This window comes from Natrix helvetica (assembly GCF_964273705.1).
Source record: "Natrix helvetica genome assembly, chromosome: 8".
Classification (NCBI taxonomy): Eukaryota; Metazoa; Chordata; class Lepidosauria; order Squamata; family Natricidae; genus Natrix; species Natrix helvetica.
The window spans coordinates 8,878,409-8,898,833 of NC_138559.1; the positions used below are offsets into that span (position 1 = coordinate 8,878,409).

Below are 20,425 nucleotides of genomic sequence, written 5' to 3' on the forward strand. Positions count from 1 at the left end.
ACCATTGAATAACTATACATATTTTTGGTTAATGTAGGACAGCAATTTCTAATTAATCTAGTTCTCTTAAATGTGTATCTTACTGACAATTATAGAGCAGTAGATGCCAGATTAGAGAAGATGAGTGAAGACACTTAACCAGTCAAAATAATCTACTAAAAGGATGCAAAACTAATACAGTGTTTTCAGAAGGACTGACCCAAACAGGATGTTTTTCTTTCTGCCTCATCCAAAAAGAGGAAGATTTCAGGACAGTCCCACATTCATATAACCTTAACAGCAAACTTTGCTTTTAGAGAAATTTAAGAGATGCTTAGATTAAACTGAAGGTAATGGCTTATGAGTCAGCTTCCTACTAAACGAAATCTACTTTCAACCAACTACTTTTTAAGCATCCTTCGTATGACTAACCTTTTGCAACACCCCCCAACTGATGGATACTTCAAATGGAAGGATTTTTTTTTAATGGAACAATTTGTCCAGGAGCAAAAAAATAATAATGGAAAGGTATGGCATGGCATGTTGGTAAAAGCTGCTTAAATATTTACAAAGGCATATAGGTCTTAGTCACAAAACAGAGTGGGAGAACTTACTTTCTCCAGTATCTGGACACTCATTTTGTGGGGAGAGGACATTTCACTGAAATATAAGAATGGGGTAAAATAAGATAGGAAATCTGGTTGGGTCCCTAAAATTATGTTTATGCACTGGGTATACATCAGGAACTCTAATTCTACAGTATAAAATGTGATTGGACACTGGATCCTTTTTTTGACAGGATTTCTTTAAAGTAGTAACCAAGAGTTCCTAACTAGATTCTTTCTAAACTAGACTCTTCGAAGCCATGATCTGTAGTAATTCAAATGATGATTTGCACTCATGCATGGAAGTCATCCTGACCCATAGAATGCAACGCCAACTGGTTGCAGAGTCTGACTTTTGCATTTAATTGTATCCAGCTGTGGGTTTCACATTTTGTTACCACTGTTTCGCCCTGCGTGTGTCCACTTTACGGGTGCATGCACCCCTTCCGTCCATGTGCCTGGCCTTCTGCGCATACGCTTTGCTCATGCGCGCACCTTCCGCACATGCACCCGGCCTCAAAAACATGCCTAAATGAGATAGCATAGATCTGGGGTGAAAGGGTGGGCCTACCCACGATTTCCACTACCGTTTAAGGTGAACTGGTCCAAACTGGCTGAATATCACCTCTAATTGTATCCATTGCTCTTGGAGCCACCAAGTTCAGTGCCATTTAGCTGAACGTTCCTCAAAATGACATCTGAATTAAGAGGAAGAGATTCTTTTTTGGACATTCTCTTCAACCAGTTTCCAAGTGGTCTTTAATCGATTGCAATTGCATGAACATATGCAAGAGCCCGAGATTTATAACGGAGGATGAGTTTCTTTGTAAGGTAACACATTATTCATTCTAATGCACAACCCCTAAGGACAAGGGATGGAATGTGTGAGCATAGTTTTGCTCAATCTATCAAGCCTGTCAACTCTGAAGCTGGCCTGACTGAGGCCATCTTGGAGGCTTCAGTGTTGCCATAATGGTGCTGAGGGTGGGGAAGGGGGGGGGGGGAATAGAGATAGCTGGGTTTTTGTAGCCAAAACAAAATAGTTTCCCCCTGAGAACCAAGGTCATTCCCACAGGTAGCTGGAAGGAGGAGGCTATGGGTGTATTACTTGGAACCCTGACACCTGCATCTTCAGTTGTCTAGGGGAGGGGGGCACAAGGTAAGTGATAAACCTTTATATCTATAGATTTTATAGTAAATTGTAATGATCACGGAATGCCTATTAAATAAACAGGTATCCTTGGAAAAAGTGGATTTTTTGTTTCTATCATGGGATCCAGGTCACTCAACAAAGTGATAGAGGGGATGCAAACCACAAGAGGTCGAAAATTGCTATTTTAGGTGACACTGTTAAGTTCCGGTGGCAGGTTTTCTCAATCTTCACAACTTTTAAGATGTGTGGCTGGTCAATTCTAGGAGTTGAAATCCACACATCATAAAGTTGACAAGGTTGATAAAAACTGCCTTGGAATCTGTGGAGATTATCCGTGATCCGGGTCATAGTTTCAAAGGTGCTTTTTCTTCAAAAGAGGGTGTTTTTTCAAAATGTATGGACTTAAAAATCCATCTCTGTTTGAATTGAATACCTCTCCCTCAACAGAGGGGGGGGGGATAGGACACCCCCTATCCCCATTCTATAACACAGTCCTTTCAGAGCCACGGTGGCGCAGTGGTTAGAGTACAGTACTGCAGGCTACTTCTGCTGACTGCCGGCTGCCTGCATTTTGGCAGTTATAAATCTCACCAGGCTCAAGGTTGACTCAGCCTTCCATCCTTCCGAGGTGGGTAAAATGAGAACCCAGATTGTTGGGGGCAGGAGGTCAACTCTGTAAACCGCTTAGAGAGGGCTGTAAAACACTGTGAAGTGGTATATAAGTCTAAGTGCTATTGCTATTCAGCAGTTCCAAGAAGGTTCCACAACCAATTGCATCCTGAGTCAGGTGACTCCAAGGGCACAATAAAGCCCCCATACTGGCCTCAAGAGCTCTCACATAGAGTTTTAATGACCACATGACTGCAAAGAAATACAATCTTTTCATTAACCCCACCCCCATTATCTCAGAACCCATCTTTCCATTCCCCCCACCCAATCCTCAACAGTCAGTCCTATCCTTCCATCCCCCTGCCATCAGAACGGATGCAGCTTCTTGGGTGAGAAGCGAAACGTTTTCTTCTTCTTCCTCAAGAAAAACAACAACAGTTGGGTTGCCTTTTGAAGAAAAAAAGCACCTTTGAGATACTGGCCTATAGGATGCCAAGGAGACCCATCGGGTATAACCACAGGTCTGCATTAACTGAGACTGCTCCAAATAGCATGTTTTGGAATGCTCTGAAATCTGGCCAACTGCTTTGGCTAGAGTTTCCTTGAGAGAGAAGCAGATGGGGAAACGATCAAATGTTGGGAAATGGAATGATTTCTATAACGTTCATGTCACTTTTTTTCAGTGCGATTGTAACTTCAAATGAACTGTTGTAAGTTGATTGACTACCTGTATGTTGAGCTATATAAGGTGAATAATCAAGCCATACCCCTCCAAGTTTTGCAAATAATAATAATTTTATAAAGCCACTTCTATGTTCTAGGAAAAGGGATGCTAAGCTTAGTGATCAGAAATTTTGGCTGTTTGAATCCCTAGTGCCGCATAACGGAGTGAGCTCCGGTTACTTGTCCCAGTTTCTACCAACCTAGCAGTTCGAAAGCACGTAAAAATGCAAGTAAAAAATTAGAAATCACCTTTGGTGGGAAGGTAACAGCATTCTGTGCACCTTCGGTATTTAGTCATGCTGGCCACATAACCAGGGAGACGTCTTCGGACAGCGTTGGCTCTTCAGCTTTGAAATGGAGATGAGTACTGCCCTTTAGAGTCGGGAATGACTAGCACATATGTGTGAGGGGAACCTTTACCTTTATCTTAGTGCAAGCTTCCTTTGGTTTCATGGTCCTAAAGGTTCAGCACAACCTTTTTAATGTTTGCAACAGTAGAATGATCTGCGCCCAATTTCACCCTCCTTCCAATTTCATCCATTCCAATATCCTTCTAATATGCTCTAGTTTCAAGGACATCTGCTTGGAGTAAAGAGCAAAGAGAAGGAGTGGCAGAACCTGGGGGTGGAGTTAAAAGAGGGATCAGCCTAGAATCCCTACGTGGTCACAAGTGGACTAAGTCCAATCACCATGAAATTATATTGACCTTTATCTAACTCCAAGCAGGTGCCAACTGTGAATTGAGAACATCCCCTTGCATAGGCAAGAGTAGCAATAAATCAGTTTAATTGGACCTTCATGTATGGACCTGATCTTTCACCCCAGACAAAGAGGGAGCAAGCGAATGTCAGATTGTACAATTATATATGATGTGAGTTATTTCATTCTGGTCACAAAGTGATGGTATCATGACACTTACGATGTCATTGTGGTTGTCGCAGATATCTATGTCCGGTTTCTCCAGAACAGGGCAGGGGTGAGTTCCGGCTGTCACTACTGCTGGTTCGCTCATGGGCATGCCAGGCACAAATGCACAGAGCAATACAAATTGCTTGGTGCATGCGCAGAAGCAAAAACCAAGATGGCAACAGGTTCAGGGGCGTGCCAGGCCTGGGTTGCTGCTGGTTCCATCGACCCAGGCCGCTAAACTACTACTGTTTAGCCGAACCAGGCCAAACCGGTAGGAACCCACCACTGGAACAGGGGTGTCAAACTCAAGGCCTGGGGCCTGGATCCAGCCTGCAGGGTGTTTAGATCTGGCTGGCACAGCCGTCCCAGAAACAGCAAAGGACCAGCCTGCGTGCAGCCCTTCTGAGCTCTGTTTTTGCTGGCAGAGGGTTGCAGGAGGCCATCGCAGCCGAAAACAGAGCTTGGGAACCGTTTTCGCTGGCAGAACGCTCAGGCCACCACAGGAGACCCCAACACGAGTGACATTAAGCTGGCCATGCCCACCCCAGCCCCACGTCAAACACAACCCTGATACGGCCCTCAATGAAATCGCGTTTGGCACCCTTCTAGAACCTCTTCTCCTTCTCTGTCAATGATCTGATGATGTTCTAACAGTCTTGGCCCAGCAAAGTCCATGGCCCAAATGTAGTTGGCTTTGCTGACGCGGCTTGCCTCTTTTCTTTCTGCAGGATGTCCCTACCAAGCTGGTAGCTAAGGCAGTGGCCCTACCTATGACAGTGAGGGGCCACTGGTTTCTGAGTCCCAGGACAGAGTACAGTGTGGCAGTGCAGACTGCAGTGAAGCAAAGTGATGGAGAGTACCTTGTCTCTGGATGGAGTGAGACGGTCGAATTCTGCACAGGAGGTGAGTGGGCAAGAGAAAGGGCCAACGCAAAAGGAGATTTCCATGCCTACCGGGTAGATTTTCTGCATCACATTCGGTGGCAGAATCATTCTACCCAACCAAGACCATCAATCCACTGTAAGGTGTTCTGATGAAACCATCGGCAGTTCCCTACTATGGGAGATGACCAGGCTGAGCCCAAGAGAGACGTCAAACGCATCATAAGTTGCGAGTCCCTCCACGCCCACAAGAGATCTAAGTCCAGCCCACCTTGAATTCCTTTCTATTCTTATCTCCCGCTCATTTCCCTTAACCACCAGTGGGTCAGATTCTTGTAGAGAACTTAAGCTTGCAGTAAATCTTGATATTCATTTGAACTGCCTGAATTTCTTGATTTTCCGGGCGTTTGACACATACAGCCATCACCATCTGATACGGTTCCATGATGCATCCTAAATTGTTGAGGGTCTTTTTCTACTTATTTTTAAAAAGGAATTTCTACCTTCTGCTGGTGAAGTTTTAACCAGGCACACATGATGCTGTTTCCTACCCAAATCTGCTTGCTCCATCTTCTGGTCTTAAGGCCAGTGAAGGCAACAGCTATGGAATAATTGGTGCACCGCCACCACTTAATTCTGTATTTTAAAATAATTCATGTTTAATTCAGTGGACTAACTTTACACATGCATGCATCTTGAGAGTTTTTCATTGCTTCCTCATTGACTTAGCTCCCTCCACCACTTTGCCTCTCTTTTTTAAAATTAATTTTTATTAAATACTTTTTAAAAAGAAGGATAAAAATTAATGCACACTAGTATAAAGTATACATAGCATAGGCTATGATTTTCCCAGTTTCAATGGATGGCTGTGAAAGTTGGACCATAAGGAAAGCTGAGTGCCAAAGAATGGAGGCCTTTGAACTCTGGTGCTGGAGAAGACTCCTGCGAGTCCCTTGGACTGTAAGGCCATCCGACCGGTCAGTCCTAGAGGAGATCAACCCTGACTGCTCTTTAGAAGGCCAGATCCTGAAGAGGAAACTCAAATACTTTGGCCCCCAGTGAGAAGGAAGGACTCCCTGGAGAAGAGCCTCATGCTGGGAACAATGGAGGGCAAAAGAAGAAGGGGACGACAGGGAATGAGGTGGCTGGATGGAGTCACCGAAGCAGTAGGCATTGTCCATGGGGTCATGATGGGTCGGACATGACTTTGTAACTGACAACAATATAAAGTAAGACAAAGAAAAAAGAAACAAATCAAAGAGAAAGCTAAAAGTGCAAGGAAGGGAGAAAAAGTTCTTTCAACCGGCTGGGGAGACAAGGCCCAAGCCAATGGGAATTGGAACAGGCTGAGGGGTGCTGAAAAGTGGTAAATCCAGATTTTGCCATTCAGCAAGCCCTGCTGTGTAGGAGGAGAAGGGTGTGCCACCCAGGAGGGAGACGTGATAGGGTGGCAGGAGAAAACCCCCTCGAGGCAAAAAGAAGCAACGCGAAGGCGACATGTGGAAGGGGAGGAGTGGGGAGAGGTTTGCCACAGAGAAGTGTCGCATGACAAACCTGCTTTAAAATATCTGAACCTCTGAACGTTTGTTCCTTGCAGACTATGCGAAAGAACATCTGGCCCAGCTGCAAGAGAAAGCTGAGCTCATCTCAGGGAGGATGCTGCGGTTCATGGTTTTCTATCGGAATCACACTAAAGAGTATTTCCAGTACGTCAGGTAAGCATTTGCAAACCCACCCACTCACAAAAAAAATCCATGTAGGTATATGAGAACCCAGATGTGGAGGGGGGGGGGGAGTCAGCAACAATGACATCCAACACCCATGTTTGCCAATCTCTTGTCTTCTTCATCCAAATTCTTTCCTTCCTGATCAGGAGTCCCCAACCTTGGCAACTTTTAAGAGTTGTGGGCTTCAATTCCTGGAATTCCCCAGCCAGCCAACATGCTGAGTTGAGTCAATTTCTGGGACTTGAAATCCACAAGTCTTAAAAGTTGCCAAGTTTGGAGACCATAGAGTTAGGGCATGGATGGAAAGAGCGGTGTTTCTTAAAAGTTCATCAGTTTTCAGATATCTGGATTTCAACTCCTCAAATTCTCCAGCCACCACGACTGGGAGGTGGAAGTCCAGATGTCTTAATGTTGCTGAGAGCGAGTGACACTGCTTTAGAGCAGGGCTCCTCAACCTTGGCAACTTTAAGACTTGTGGACTTCAACTCCCAGAGTTCCTCCCGGAGGTTGGCAACTTTGCTGACTGAGGAACTCTGGGAGTTGAAGTCCACAAGCCTTAAAGTTGCCAAGGTTGGAGACTCCTGCTGCTGTTAGTTACGCTTAAAACATGTCTGGGAGGTAGAGATGAAGAGAAGTGACTTCATTAAATCAGCTAGATTTGGCCAAGATGCTTTCAGTTGCCATTTCTGTAATCTACAATCTAGTGCTTGGTATCTTTCATCTTTCAAACGTGTGGACTTCAACTCCCAGAATTCCCCAGCCATGGAGAACATGGGAGTTGAACTTCACACGTTTGAAAGATGCCAAGGTTGAGAATACCAGCTCAGATTATCATTTTCTGATCTGATGTCATGGCTTGGAGCAAGAAGAAGGAAACCTCATTGAGAAAATGCTAATCATAGCCTCCATATTTTTATCTCTCTCCATCGTCCCGTTTTTTAAAATGTACTGAAAGTCCCTTATCTTTTACAGTTTGAAATTCTCCCTGAGAATGTCATGCTGACATTCCTCATTGTTCCCATACTGATTCACAGACGTTAGATGTTAGTTTGTCCTTCCAATGAATTAAGATAATTCATCCCGTCTTCCCCCTTCCCATGCTTCTGTCGTTTCACAACAACGTCCTGCAGATGTTCTTTTGAACTTCAGAGATTGAATTCATCCTTTCCTGCTCCAGAACTAGCAAATAACATGACCTCTCATAATTACTACACCAGGGGTCAGTAGCCTTAAGCGCTCAAAGAGCCACAACGGTCCTAACTGGAGGCCCCCATTCAATTCTGGAGCAGATTGGAAGTCTGGTTCCCCTATCATAGAGTCTCCTCCTAGCGCGGCATCCTTTTTCCTCCTCTACCTGTCCTAACCGAAAGCCTTATCAATTGTGGAGCTGACCGGCGACAGGGAGCCACAGCAGAGGGATGAAAGAGCCACATGCGGCTCCAGAGCCGCAGATTGCTAACCCCTGCCCTGCACAATGTGATCGTAGTTTATCCTTCTTCCAAGACTTAAGTCATGGCAACTCTTGCCTCCTGGGGTCATCGTTTCAGGGATATTTCCTTACAAAAACCCTCCATGCTTTTAACGGTGGCAGAGTTTCTAATGGACTTGAAAAGTTCTTAACATTTCAGGGAGATATTCAGAGACGTATATGAATGAGTTTGACACCCTTGTTCCAGGGGTGGGTTCCTACTGGTTTGGACTGGTTTAGTCGAACCGGTACTGGTTTGGCGGCCTGGGTTGCTGGAACCGACAGCAGCCCAGGCCTGCCACACCCCTGAACTTGTTCTCCCGGCACCACCATAGGTGCCACCATCTTGTTTTTTGCTTCTGCACATGTGCAGAACAATTTTTATTGCACTGCCCATGCGCGCATCAAGCCGTATGCAGGGCGCACCCACGAGCGAACCGGCAGTAGTGCCTGCCGGAACCCACCCCGGTATCTGCTTTGAAAGTAGCCCGCATTCAACTCTATAGCAGAGTCAAACATCAGCAGCCGACCACAGGCAATGACTTGTGACATTTTGTATTGTGTTGTACAATGTTGATGTTTTTATGTTATCAAAATGTTTTATTAAATTTGCCGAATTTCAATTCCAAGGAGTCATGGGACCTGGATTTTGGATGCATTCTGAAATTGAGTGCTTTTGAGGTTCCTTGGTTGAAAGCATTTTGCTTTACATTGCACCAATGTGCCCAGTTAAAGGTTCCAGATATGGGAGTTTTAGTAGTGTTTGGATAGATTCAAAAATGCTTCCTGTTTATCCTTGCAGCAAAGGTAAACTATGACATCGCGCCTGGCTGAGAGTCACCTAGCAACCTATGTAGCTGAGTTTGTGTTTAGATGCAGGTCTTCTAAATGTAAATTAATTCTTTAATTACCATGCTAACTCTGATTTCTCCTCCCCGAGCTAGGAAAATGGAAGATATCTGAGGCCATAAGCCACCTAACCTGCTCTTAGCCACTGTTTAATGAACAGTCTCTAGTGTTCACTTCCTGAAAATGGAAGGTCTTGGTGGAAGCGTAGCTATGAAGGCCTATCAACCTATCATAATGCCTGCCTGGGTTTCCTCCCAAATGTAAGCTTGGCCTGACTCCTAACCTCATCCCCTTTCCTAACTATCTGTGTCTCCCTTCTGGCCAGAACACACTGTGGAGACGTCATGAAGCCGTACTTGAAGGACAACAGTGGCAGCCACGGTTCGCCCACCAGTGGCATGCTCCATGGCATCTTTTTCAGCTGCAATACTGAGTTCAACAACGGCCAGCCTCCCCAGGACTCCCCTTACGGCCGCTATCGTTTCCAGGTGCCCGCACAGCGCCTTTTCGGTCCCAACACCAACCTCTACTTCGCGGATTTCTACTGTATGTACACTGCCTACCATTACGTCATTCTGGTGCTGGCACCCAAAGCTTCTGCCGGAGACATCTTTTGCCGGGAGCGACTGCCCCAGTTGGACATTTCCTGCAACAAGTTCCTGACCTGCAACGTGGAGGACGGCGAGCTCATCTACCGCCACGCCCAGGATGTCATCCTGGAGATCATTTATACTGAGCCAGTTGACCTCAGTCTAGGAGTTCTGGGAGAGATCAGCGGCCATCAGCTCATGAGCCTCTCGACGGCCGATGCCAAAAAGGATCCGAGCTGCAAGACATGTAACATCAGCGTGGGGCGCTAGAGAGAGGGAAGGGGTGGGGGAGGGAGATGGAACAAACACCAATACGAGAGATCTTGGTGAACCCCACGGCCCTTCAATGTACGTGTGACGATCTGAGAACGGGGTCCACCTTGGGTGAAGGGGATGCTGGAGAAGGCCCACTTTTTGCTGTCCTTGCCTCCTTTCTCTCCCCCTCTCTCCTTGCATGTTTCCTTACCATTGTAAATAAGATTTTGGACTTGGGAAATGAGAATGAGAGAGAGCATGCAAGCAGGTCAATGTTGAAGGACCTGGATTTCCAGGTTCACTTAGGACAGTGCCCTCAATTTTTTGAGGTCTCTTCTCCAGGAAAACTATCCCGTTCTCTTCCGTCTCCCAACCCAAGCTCCAAACGGACATTTCACTTTTCCCCCACACAGCAGGGAGTCTAGCCAGTCTGATGTACACACAGTTTCCTAAACCAACGATACTAACTAGAAGTGCTTCTCCATCTTGCAACCTGTTTCTTTTGGCCCATTCCTCCACACAATGTACAGTATTTCCACCCCACCCCCCATGGGTTCTCTTCATCCGTAGCACGATTTACTTTTTTTGAAGAAGTACGTTGAAGGTTGGAAGAAGACGTCTCCCCACCACCTTCATGAAAGGGTCCTGGGTTAAAAGCTCAGCTGGCACAAAGACCCCCTCAACTAGGCTTAGTGGGTAGAACAAGCTTAAAGAAACCTGGGATTGGGCATGTAGGGTAGAGAAGGAAAACGGGGAAGGGAGTCTTACCAAGAGATTCTTCCTTTCTTTTGCTCATTTCCATGGGGTGTGACACCTTATTATTTATGTCCTTTATTTATTTTGACTGAAGAAGGAGAAGAAGAAGGGAAGAGGGAGACAACAGGTTCAAACAGGTGTGCTAGAAACTGGAATGCTGATGGGGTGATGTTGCTATGCAAACATACCCAACTCGGCTTCCCTGTTTTCCATGATAACCGGTTACACATCTGGGCTGGCAAAGCTCCCACCCGCATCTTGATCTGGGTTGCGGGTTCTGAAGACGGGGAAGAAAGAAAATGGAGCCCCCTCCATGGTGCAGGCAGGAGAGTAAGGTGGAAAGACAAATCACTCGCGGTTGGATGCTTTTTTTGCCCCCTCCCTCTGGCTGTTGTGCTTTCTTTTTCTTTCCCACAATGCAGAAGGACTCATAAGCTGATAGTTCCGGCTTTCGGACCTTAAGTTTGCAGCTCCCATTAAACTGGAATGCGATTTGGGATTTCATGGGTTGTGTGAACCTAGCTGTTGTGGTTTGCAACCAGGGGTGAAATGCTACCGGTTCGGACCGGTTCACCAATAGTAAAAAAAATGCTACCGGTTCAGGCGAACTGGAATTTTTGACAATCAGCTGTGACGCCCAATTTATATTAGCTAGAAAACAGGATTTCCTGCTTTCTAGCAAATCTAAATCGCATGGCACAACGTATTCCCCCTCCTTGCTGTTCTACTTAACTTTGCAGGCACATGCAGTAGAAGGCTCCGCCCACCCACCTGGGTGTCATCACGTCCATTTTTGATGCTCTGAGCATGCACGGAAGGTCCTGCGCATGCATGGGGGTGGTGCGTGTGAGCGTAGCATGTGCGCTCGCATTCACATTTGCAAACCGGTAGCGAAGGTAAGTAGATTTCACCCCTGTTTGCAAACCATGGTTGATGTACCTAGGAATGATGACTCATCCCCAATAATGGCTTAGGGAAGAAAAACCGTCTTAGCATCACACCTGAAATAAGCCACCAGCGTAATACAGGTGGTCTTTGACTTACAACCATTTGTTCAGTAACCCAGGGTCTCCCCTGCTCCGCGTAATGACTGCAATGGGGAGAACCAGGATTTCATGGGTGCCTTGCTTAAAAAACAACAGCAACAACTTAACGACCACAGTTCTGGGCTTACTCATGGTCATAAGTCAAGGACTACCTGTTTACCTACCTTACATAGCCTTGCCTCCTTCCCTTCAGTTTCCTTCTTTTTCCCACGCTAAAGAGAGCACAGACTGAAAGCTCCTCCCATCTTTGCTGCTACTACCCTGTTTTCCCAAAAATAAGACAGGGTCTCATTTTCTTTTGACCCCCCCAAAACAAGCGCTTGGCCTTGCTTTTGGGGAGGTCTTATTATTTTTGAGGTGCAGGAGGTGGCGAGCGTGGTCACCTCATGGCTGCTGCTGCGGTGCAATATTTTCAGGGAGGGCTTATTTTGGGGGGAGGGCTTATTTTCAGAGAAACATGGGTAACTTCAGATTTTGATCTCACCAGCCAGCAGTTGCTGTAAACATCGGGACTCCCAAGGACGATGATAGCTGCACAATTTAAACTTCTTAGCGTTTAAGAATAGAGACCTAATGTGCTGCTTCAGTGAGCCGAGCTTAAGGCTTGAAGCTCGTAACCCTGGCAAGCAGGTTGGGGCATCCTCCAGAAGGAAGGATCTCTTGGCCTGTAAGGAGAAAGACTCATTTGCTGCCACTCCCCAAATCTCTGTGCAGTCTCAACGTGCCCTTGCCTTCAGCCCATCACCGGGAACCAGCTTCCTGGGACAGGCTAGACCTGCTCTTGACAGCTGCTCCTCACATCTGCCAGCCACCCTTCTTTGCGCTGAAGGCGTGGCCTCAGTTTTTGTTCCTAAGGGTTTTCCTTGAGTTGCGTGAGTGATTGTTTTCCTTTATCAGGGCAAAGCTGCAGATAGCATCCTTCCTTTCTGCAGGGAACTTTGAGAAGGTTGCCCAACCTGAACGTCAAGAAATTCCGGGTCTTCCTTCTTTACTGGTCGGTTAAGATGTGGCTTGAGATCTTAGAGAGAATTCATTCTGTAACAGCAAGTTAGAAGCCTGAGAGGCCTGGAAGGAAGTCAGCCTCATGTTTAGAAGGCCTTTTCCATTCCAGAGGTGACTTAAAGGGAAAACACAAACATAGAGCCAACTTTAACAGATTAACAGATTTGGAAGGGACCTTGTTGGTCATCTAGTCCAACACACCCACCCCCGCCCAAGCAGGGGACCCTACATCACTTCTGACAGAGGGCAGTCCAATCTCTTCTTGAAAGTCTCAAGTGATGAAGCTCCCACAACTTCCAAAGGCAACCTCTGTTTCATGGGTTGATTGTTCCCACTGTCAGAAAATTTCTCCTTATTTCCAGGTTGAATCTCTCCTTGGACAGTCTCCATCCATTATTCCTTGTCTGTCCTTCAGGTGCTTTGGAAATTAGCATGACCCCCTCCTCTCTGTGGCATCCCCTCAAATATTGGAAGACTGCCATCATGTCTCCCCTGGTCCTTCTCTTCACTAGACTAGCCAGGCCCAGTTCCTGCAACCATTCATCGTATGTTTTAGTCCCCTAATCCTCCTGGTTGCTCTTCTCTGCACTCTTTCTAGAGCCTCAACATCTTTTTCATAGTGTGGTGACCAAAACTGGGTGCTCAAAAGCTTCTGAAATCTAAGTGATTCCAAAGCAAAATGTGAAGTTGTGTTTGTGTGGAAAAATCAAACGCAAAAAGGGATTTTGATGGAAGAAGGTTGAACCTGTCACAGAAGGAATTGCACCGACAAGCTCGACAACAGAGCTTGATGATTGTTTGATGAGGCTGGCTCCCTTCACCCCGTGTTAAATTACTGGCCCATTCCCAGAATCCTAGCCTCCCAAATTTGAAGTGTATACCATGTTTTCCCGAAAAAAAGACAGGGTCTTATTTTCTTTTGCCCCCACCCCACCCAAAATAAGTGCTTGACCTTGTTTTTGGGGAGGTCTTATTTTTGAGGTGCAGGAAGCGGCAAGCGTGGTCACCTCATGCCTGCTGCTGTGTTGCAATATTTTTTGGGAAGGCTTATTTTGGGGAGAGGGCTTATTTTAGCACATGTGCTCAAAAGCCTGATAGGGCTTATTATCCAGGGAGGTCTTATTTTCAGGGAAACTCGGTAAGAACCAATAAAGTCAGGTCTTCAGGTGAAGAAGCATTTCCATGGAGGTGGTGAGGAAACTTCAGGAGCTTGGGTGGTTTATTATTATTATTATTCTTGGCACAACCTTTTCAACTTTCCAAGTGCCCAGCTGTGAGGCCAACTGTGTAGTATTTGCCGTGTGCTGTAGCAGTACTGTGCCACAATTGCTGCTAGCATTAATAATAAGGAGCTGGCTTTTTTCTCTGCTAGCTGTTTATTTTCCCCTTCTCCGTGTCTGCCCTGCCTATTGCAATTTTTTGGCCAATTGTTAAGCGTCACTTGCTCCAGGAAATGCTGTCGGTATTTAGAGGCTGTCCTTAACTCTTCCCGGCTTTGCATGTGTACGCTTAGAAACCCCAAATGAGGCCATTTGAGGCTGGATTTGTACCACACGCTTTCTCCAGCTGTGAGAACACGGCAGCAGGAGGAGTGGTGAGATTGTCATCAATTTATTTCAATCAGGAAAACATCTCTCCGTTTCGTACCCAAAAGTGACAAGAGAAAAGTTCTGCTACCTAAAAACGAAGAGGGTACGTGACAAGCAGGTAAACGTTACTACCACGTTCGTTGCAGTACTGCTACAAAAAAGTTACTGCTACAACCACAATAATAAAGGTGCAAAAAACCTGAAGAGAAATTACTTTTTTTTTCTGAACAGAGGCTGTGAAGTGTACCTCAATCAAGTGGCTCATAAGCTATTGAATGATTTGATTGTGCTATAAGCAGTGGTGAGATCTAAAATGTTAGATTCTCTGCCCGGTTGCTGGGTGGGCGTGACCATGGTGGGCATGGCCTACTCGGCCTCCTGTACCACAATGGGTAGGGGGTGTTTTCACCCTCTCCAGGCTCCGGAGGCTTCCCTGAGTCTCCAGGAGGGCAAAAACGGCCTCCCCCAGGCTCCAGAGCCCTCCGAACAGGTCCATTTTCCGACTTCTGGAAGACCCAATTTTTGCCCTCCCAGATCCTCCGCAGCCTCTGCACTTACTTGGCATCCAAAACAGGCTGTGTGGAGACTCCTGTGAGGGGTGGGGTGTGGTGGGCAAGGCCAGCAGGTCGTTCCAACTACTGGTTCGCCCGAAATGGTGCGAACTGGCTGAATCCCACCACTGGCTATAAATAATGGATGGATGGGAATTCTCAACCCCATTCAGGAAGTCTATTCCTAGTGCAATTTTGTAATATTTATTCCAAACTAAAGCTTAGTTCCAGGGCTCTTATTCTCAAATCAAAGGAATCTGGGCTGTGTCCCAACTTAAGGGAAAGCGATCGTTCACGATTGACTACCTAAAAACGAATCTATTTAATTTTATACAGCAAAGCTAGAGAGAAGGAGAGAATTTTGTTTTTAATCTTCTTTTTATTTTTCAGTATTGGACATGTAATACAAAAGGTCTTGTGTAATTGGGTCAGGGCATTTTATTTGATGAGGCTAATCAGGTGATGGGTGAACACGGGCCAACATTCATGAAAAAAAGGGAGGGGGAAAAACATTTCAGGGAAGTTTTTTTAACTATCTGGAGGAATGTGCTAACAGATGGACATGTTATGTCACCTCCCTGGCAGGCAGCTGTTCTCCAGCATTGTCAACAGCCATTTCCTCAATTTTTCTCCTAATTACATACAAATCAGGTGCTACCCTACAAATCTGAGAGTTCATTTTATTCGTACCGATCCTTCGCCCATTCTCAAAAAGGAGCAGAACAACTTTGTTATGTGCCAAAACGCTTCTAAACCTCAGCGTAACTCAACTGTTGTGATGGAGATACGTAGTCTTTCTTTCAAAAGCATAAAATGGGAAAAGCTGTCCCAGTAAAGATCCTGAATACATGTGTATCACTGGAATTATTATTGCCCCATCTGGGACAACCAAACAGGGAATTTCTTTAGAATATGTTAAGCTGGGGTGGAGAACGGAAACCCGACATCCCCGGAGTCTGCAAAGGTTTCCAAATATCAGCATATTGTAATTTTTTTGATATGAAAGTATAGGAAACCAGTTAAGTCCTTGATGGGAGAGTAAGCCTATTCATTATATTAAACTATACATTTAGATGGAGTTATATTAAGTGCAGGTTTTGGCAGGTCCTTGCTCCTGGTACAGGTAATCCTCAACTTAGAACCACAACTGAGTCCAAATTTTTTGTTGCTAAGCAAGGCAGTTGTGAGCTTTGCGCCATTTTAGTGAGTTTTGCGCCTTTTGCCACAGTTGTTAAGTGTGCAGTTGTGGAGTGGGTTACACTGTTGTTAAGTGAATCTGGCTTCCCCTTTTGACTTTGCTTGTCCCAAAAGGTGATCGCATGAGCTCGGGATACTGCAACCATCATAAATAAACCACCAGTTGCCCAGCTTCCAAGTTTTGATCACGTGACCACGGGGATGCTGTAACAGTCGTGTGAAAAAAGGGTCATAAGTCACTTTTTTCAACGCCGTTGTAACTTCGAAAGGTCACTAAATGAACTGTTAAACATTGAGGACTACCTGTATAACCTTCTTGAGTTTTGACTCAAGAAAACAGTCAACTATTCATATTGCGTTTTAACCCCAGGACAGGTGAAAGGCCAATCCCTCTTAGAATAGGCTAGGAATGTGCAATACTTGGGAGGTGAGGTGGAGAAGGCAACTGTAGCACCCATCTTCCACTCCCCCAAAGTGCTACCCCTTTCCCTAAATTTGCTATGACAGCTGTTTGCAGTTGCAGCAAGTCTTGGAAAACTCACTTAAGGAGCTGTTGACAGATCCCTTATTTGCCTTGCCAAGCACTTTTTAATAAAAACAATCCAGAGTGGTGAAAAATGCTGAAAAAAATGCCTGCCACGTGTGAACATTTTAAGACAATGTACTCTATCTATTCAGAAGCAGGGGTGAAATCCAACTGGTTCTGACAGATTCTGGAGAACCGGTAGTGGAAATTTTGAGTGGTTCGGAGAACCGGTAACGGAAATTTTGAGTAGTTTGGAGAGCCAGCAAATGCCACCTCTGGCTGGCCCCAGAATGGGGAGGGGGGATGGAGATTTTGCAGTATCATTCCCTCACCACACCCAGCAAGCCACTCCCACAGAACTGGAAGTAAAAACATTAGAATTTCACCACTGTTCAGAAGTATTCTCAATATTAAGTAAGGCATATAGTGCAGACTTGGGAAAGGGGGTAGAAATACTCTTTTCAAAAACCTAGGGATAAAATAAATATAATTTCCCTCCCACTGTTTTTTTAATTACGCCTTTTAATTTTACAGCCCTTTCCCTCCAAATCTGCATAATGTGGATCCAAGATACATTACACTCAATGACCCTCAAAGCACCTATTTAAAAGGGAAGAAGACCTTGGTCTGTTGCAGAAGATCTTGGTTTGATTTTTGGCAACCTAGGAAGCGGCTGCCACAACTGCCTGTTTTCATGCTGGAGAATGACTGCTGAGCAAGGAAGGTTCTAGATCGTGGGGGGGAATCAAAACTTGATTTCATTGAGGGCCGCTTCATGGTTGTGTTTGACCTCGAGGACCCATGGTGGGCGTGGCCAGCTTGACGTCTCTCGGAGGGGCGCCCGTGATGGCCCGAGCACTCTGCCAGTAAAAACTATGCTCGGGAGGCCACGCACAGCCCACACAAGCTTCGTTTTCAGCTAGGATGGCCTCCTGCAACCCTCTGCCAGCAAAAACAGTCTGGGAGGGCCATGAGCAGCCCTCCCGAGCTCCGTTTTCACTGGCAGAGGCGCTGCAGGCTGTTCCTTCGCTGTTTCCGGGCGAAGGACCGGAACATACATTCTAAGCACCATGCGGGCGGAATCTGGGCAGCAGGCTTTGAGTTTGACATCTCTATGGTAGATGTCTTCTCTTGATGAATAGTCGTCTGATCCAACACCTAATTTGCCTATGAGGCTAACCCATATAGCAAAACTATGGAATGGCCTTCACCAAAGCGTGAGCTATTAAATAGGGGACCTCAAAACGACGTCACTGATGTATCTCTTTCATAGTTTTCAAACAGTATGATCAGAGAGCTCTCAATGAGATTAGTCCTTTCTGGTGGGCGTCTGCCCTAGTCCCATCATTTTTCCTACCTAGTGCAAAGAAATGGGGAGAATGATCCCATATGAAATATAAGTAGGCCTTAAAACAGGGTCTCCAAACTTAGCAACTTTAAGACTTGTGGACTTCAACTCCCAGAATTCCTCAGCTAACCATCTGTGGAATTCTGGGAGTTGAAGTCCATAAGTCTTAAAGTCATCAAGTTTGGAGATCCCTGCCTTAAAACCTCTCAGGATTTTGAGGCATATTTTGCCTTCAGATGGCATCATCTGAAAACATATAGCTTCATATATGAGCTACATGTATGTCATGAAACATGCTCCAGATGGTTTGCCAACAAGTTGAAGGTTTTTGGGTCTCGTAGGCTCTGACTGTTCTGTGTAGGAACTTTCCCCAAAGGCAGAAGATTTAGGAGTATCATGTTTTCTTCTGGTGTTAATAAATTATTTCCTTCTTTCTAAGGCAATTTGGGAAAATAGAAGTTTAATTAAGATTGCAAAACAGCAAAAAGAGCTAATCCCATCTCAAATATCAAAAGCCTAGAGTAGTGTTCTTTGAACTAAAAGTCTCTTGCTGTTGGCTATGTTGGCTGAGGACGATGGGAGTGGGTGTCCCAACCGTCTGCAAGGAATGGAGCACCTGCTCCTGCCCTAATGACTTCAGAAATGTATTTGGGCATTTCAGGAACTGTCTGAGTCCTCAGCAGTTCCTGTTTTATGTGAGACCCGTCTAAGGCTCAAGATCTTTGGCGGCGTTCCAGGCAGAAAGCATCCAGTCTTAGGAGGAAACCTTTGCCTTGACTTCCTGGTTGCGAAGCAGCCTCCCAGGTTGGCCATTTGATGATCAATAGCCTCTTCCTCATCACCCTCCAAATCCTTGCATGTGGCTGAGAAAATTTCAGCATGGCAGTCACGCAGCAGCCCAAACTGGATTCAAAACGATGCTTTTCCAGATTGTATGTATGATGCACGCTGTAAAACCATACCTGAAGCAAAACAAAAAAAGTGACGTGCTTACAGTGTGTATTAATAAACAAGAACCTGTGTTGAAACACCTCTTCTGTGGGCTTTATTTCTTTATACCTGCCTTTCTTATCTATATTTTAAAAAGTGTCTGTGGTGTGTGTGTTACAGCATAACTCTGGAAAGCCTCGAGCAATTTCAACCAAACTTGGTACACAGATGACTTACTCTCCGGAAACAAATACTGTGGGGGGTAAGGCACCCCTAACACCCCTCGAGGTGTGTGTTCTGTTAAGATACAGCCTGTTGTGCCTTAAAATGGCTTCTACTGTACTGCCGTAAAATGGCTTCTACTCTACAGTGCAGTGGAGTTGCCATGGTAATGGCTTCACAGTACTCCACAAGGGAGCTCCCTTTGGTAAGGGAGGAAATCCAAAATTAGAAATTACATTTGATCCAGAGATTTTCTCCCTATAAATAAATACCCGGGTAATGCTGGGTTATCAGCTAGTTTTTTTTACAAATAACTCAAAGTGGCAAAGTACCTTCTCTCTGTTTTTTATTTATTTTCATCCTGCCTTTATCATTTTGATCAATACCTCAAGGTAGTGAACATGTCTAATATGCCTTATGTTCCTAACAACAACAACAACAACACTGTGAGGTGGGTTGGGTTGAAAAAGACTGACTTGATCCTGTGTCACCCATTTGGCTTTCATCCCTAAGGCCGGATTAGAACTCACGCTCTCCTGCTTTCTAGCCTGGTGCCTTAACCACTAGACCAAACTGGGTCCCAATAACACTGCTATTGTCCATCCCAGCCCTTAAAACACCCACAGTTCACGTGCCTTAATAACTGGCAGATTCTGAGCTCAGCAGACATGCATAATTATACCAATCAGGAAGATGCACAGCAGTCATCCATGTTTCTACTTCTCTTTTTCCCCATTAATGCCATTATTGAGACGATAAACAAGATTAATCCTCATATGGGAGGCCACAAAGGCTGTAGATGAGAATGGAAATGAAAGGAAATGAATACATCTTGGAAGAAGACACTAGCAAGCCATTTACATATTGTTGCCATTAAGAGTGTAGAGTCGTGTCCGTGAAATCACAAGGACCCCATGGACCATGTTTCTCCAGGCCTTCCTGTCCTCTACCATCCCCTGGAGTCCATTTAAGCTCACACCTATTCCTTTGGTGACTCCATCCAGCCACCTCATTCTCTGTCGTCCCCTTCTTCTTTTGCCTTCCATTGTTCCGAGCATTAGGCTCTTCTCCAGTGACTCTGTCACAAGGCTATAAAACCTATGATGAAAAAATACCTACTTTAGAAGTTCCAGCCCAGGTTGGACAACTCTTCTTTCACCTTTATGGATCCAACAAAACTTTGGGCAGCTTTTAAAGTTCTCCAGTGCAGCTCTCTTGCCTCACCTGGCTTGCTCACCTGACACTCTTAATTTGGGTGAAGGTATTCTGTTTAAAACACAGTTTTCCATTTAAACACATACGTTAAGGTAAAGGTTCCCCTCACACATACATACTAATCATGCGCGACTCTAGGGGGCAGTGCCCATCTCCGTTACAAAGCCAAAGAGCCAGCGCTGTCCGAAGACATCTCCGTGGTCATGTGGCCAGCATGACTAAACGCCAAAGGCGCATGGAACACTGTCCCACCAAAGGCGGTTCCTATTTTTCTACTTGTATGTTTACATGCTTT

General features: G+C 45.5%; 1 protein-coding gene across 1 annotated transcript in view; it reads left to right on the forward strand.

Moving 5' to 3' along the window:
- PHYHIP (phytanoyl-CoA 2-hydroxylase interacting protein) overlaps positions 1-18,791 on the forward strand; it is a 70,092-nt gene extending 51,301 nt beyond the window's left edge. The window contains exons 3-5 of the mRNA XM_081960815.1: positions 4,707-4,881; positions 6,457-6,574; positions 9,229-18,791. Of these exons, the coding sequence (XP_081816941.1) occupies positions 4,707-4,881; positions 6,457-6,574; positions 9,229-9,763 (828 nt within the window). The 3' untranslated portion in view covers positions 9,764-18,791. The remainder of the gene's footprint in view (positions 1-4,706; positions 4,882-6,456; positions 6,575-9,228) is intronic.
- Positions 18,792-20,425: the final 1,634 nt, after the last annotated feature.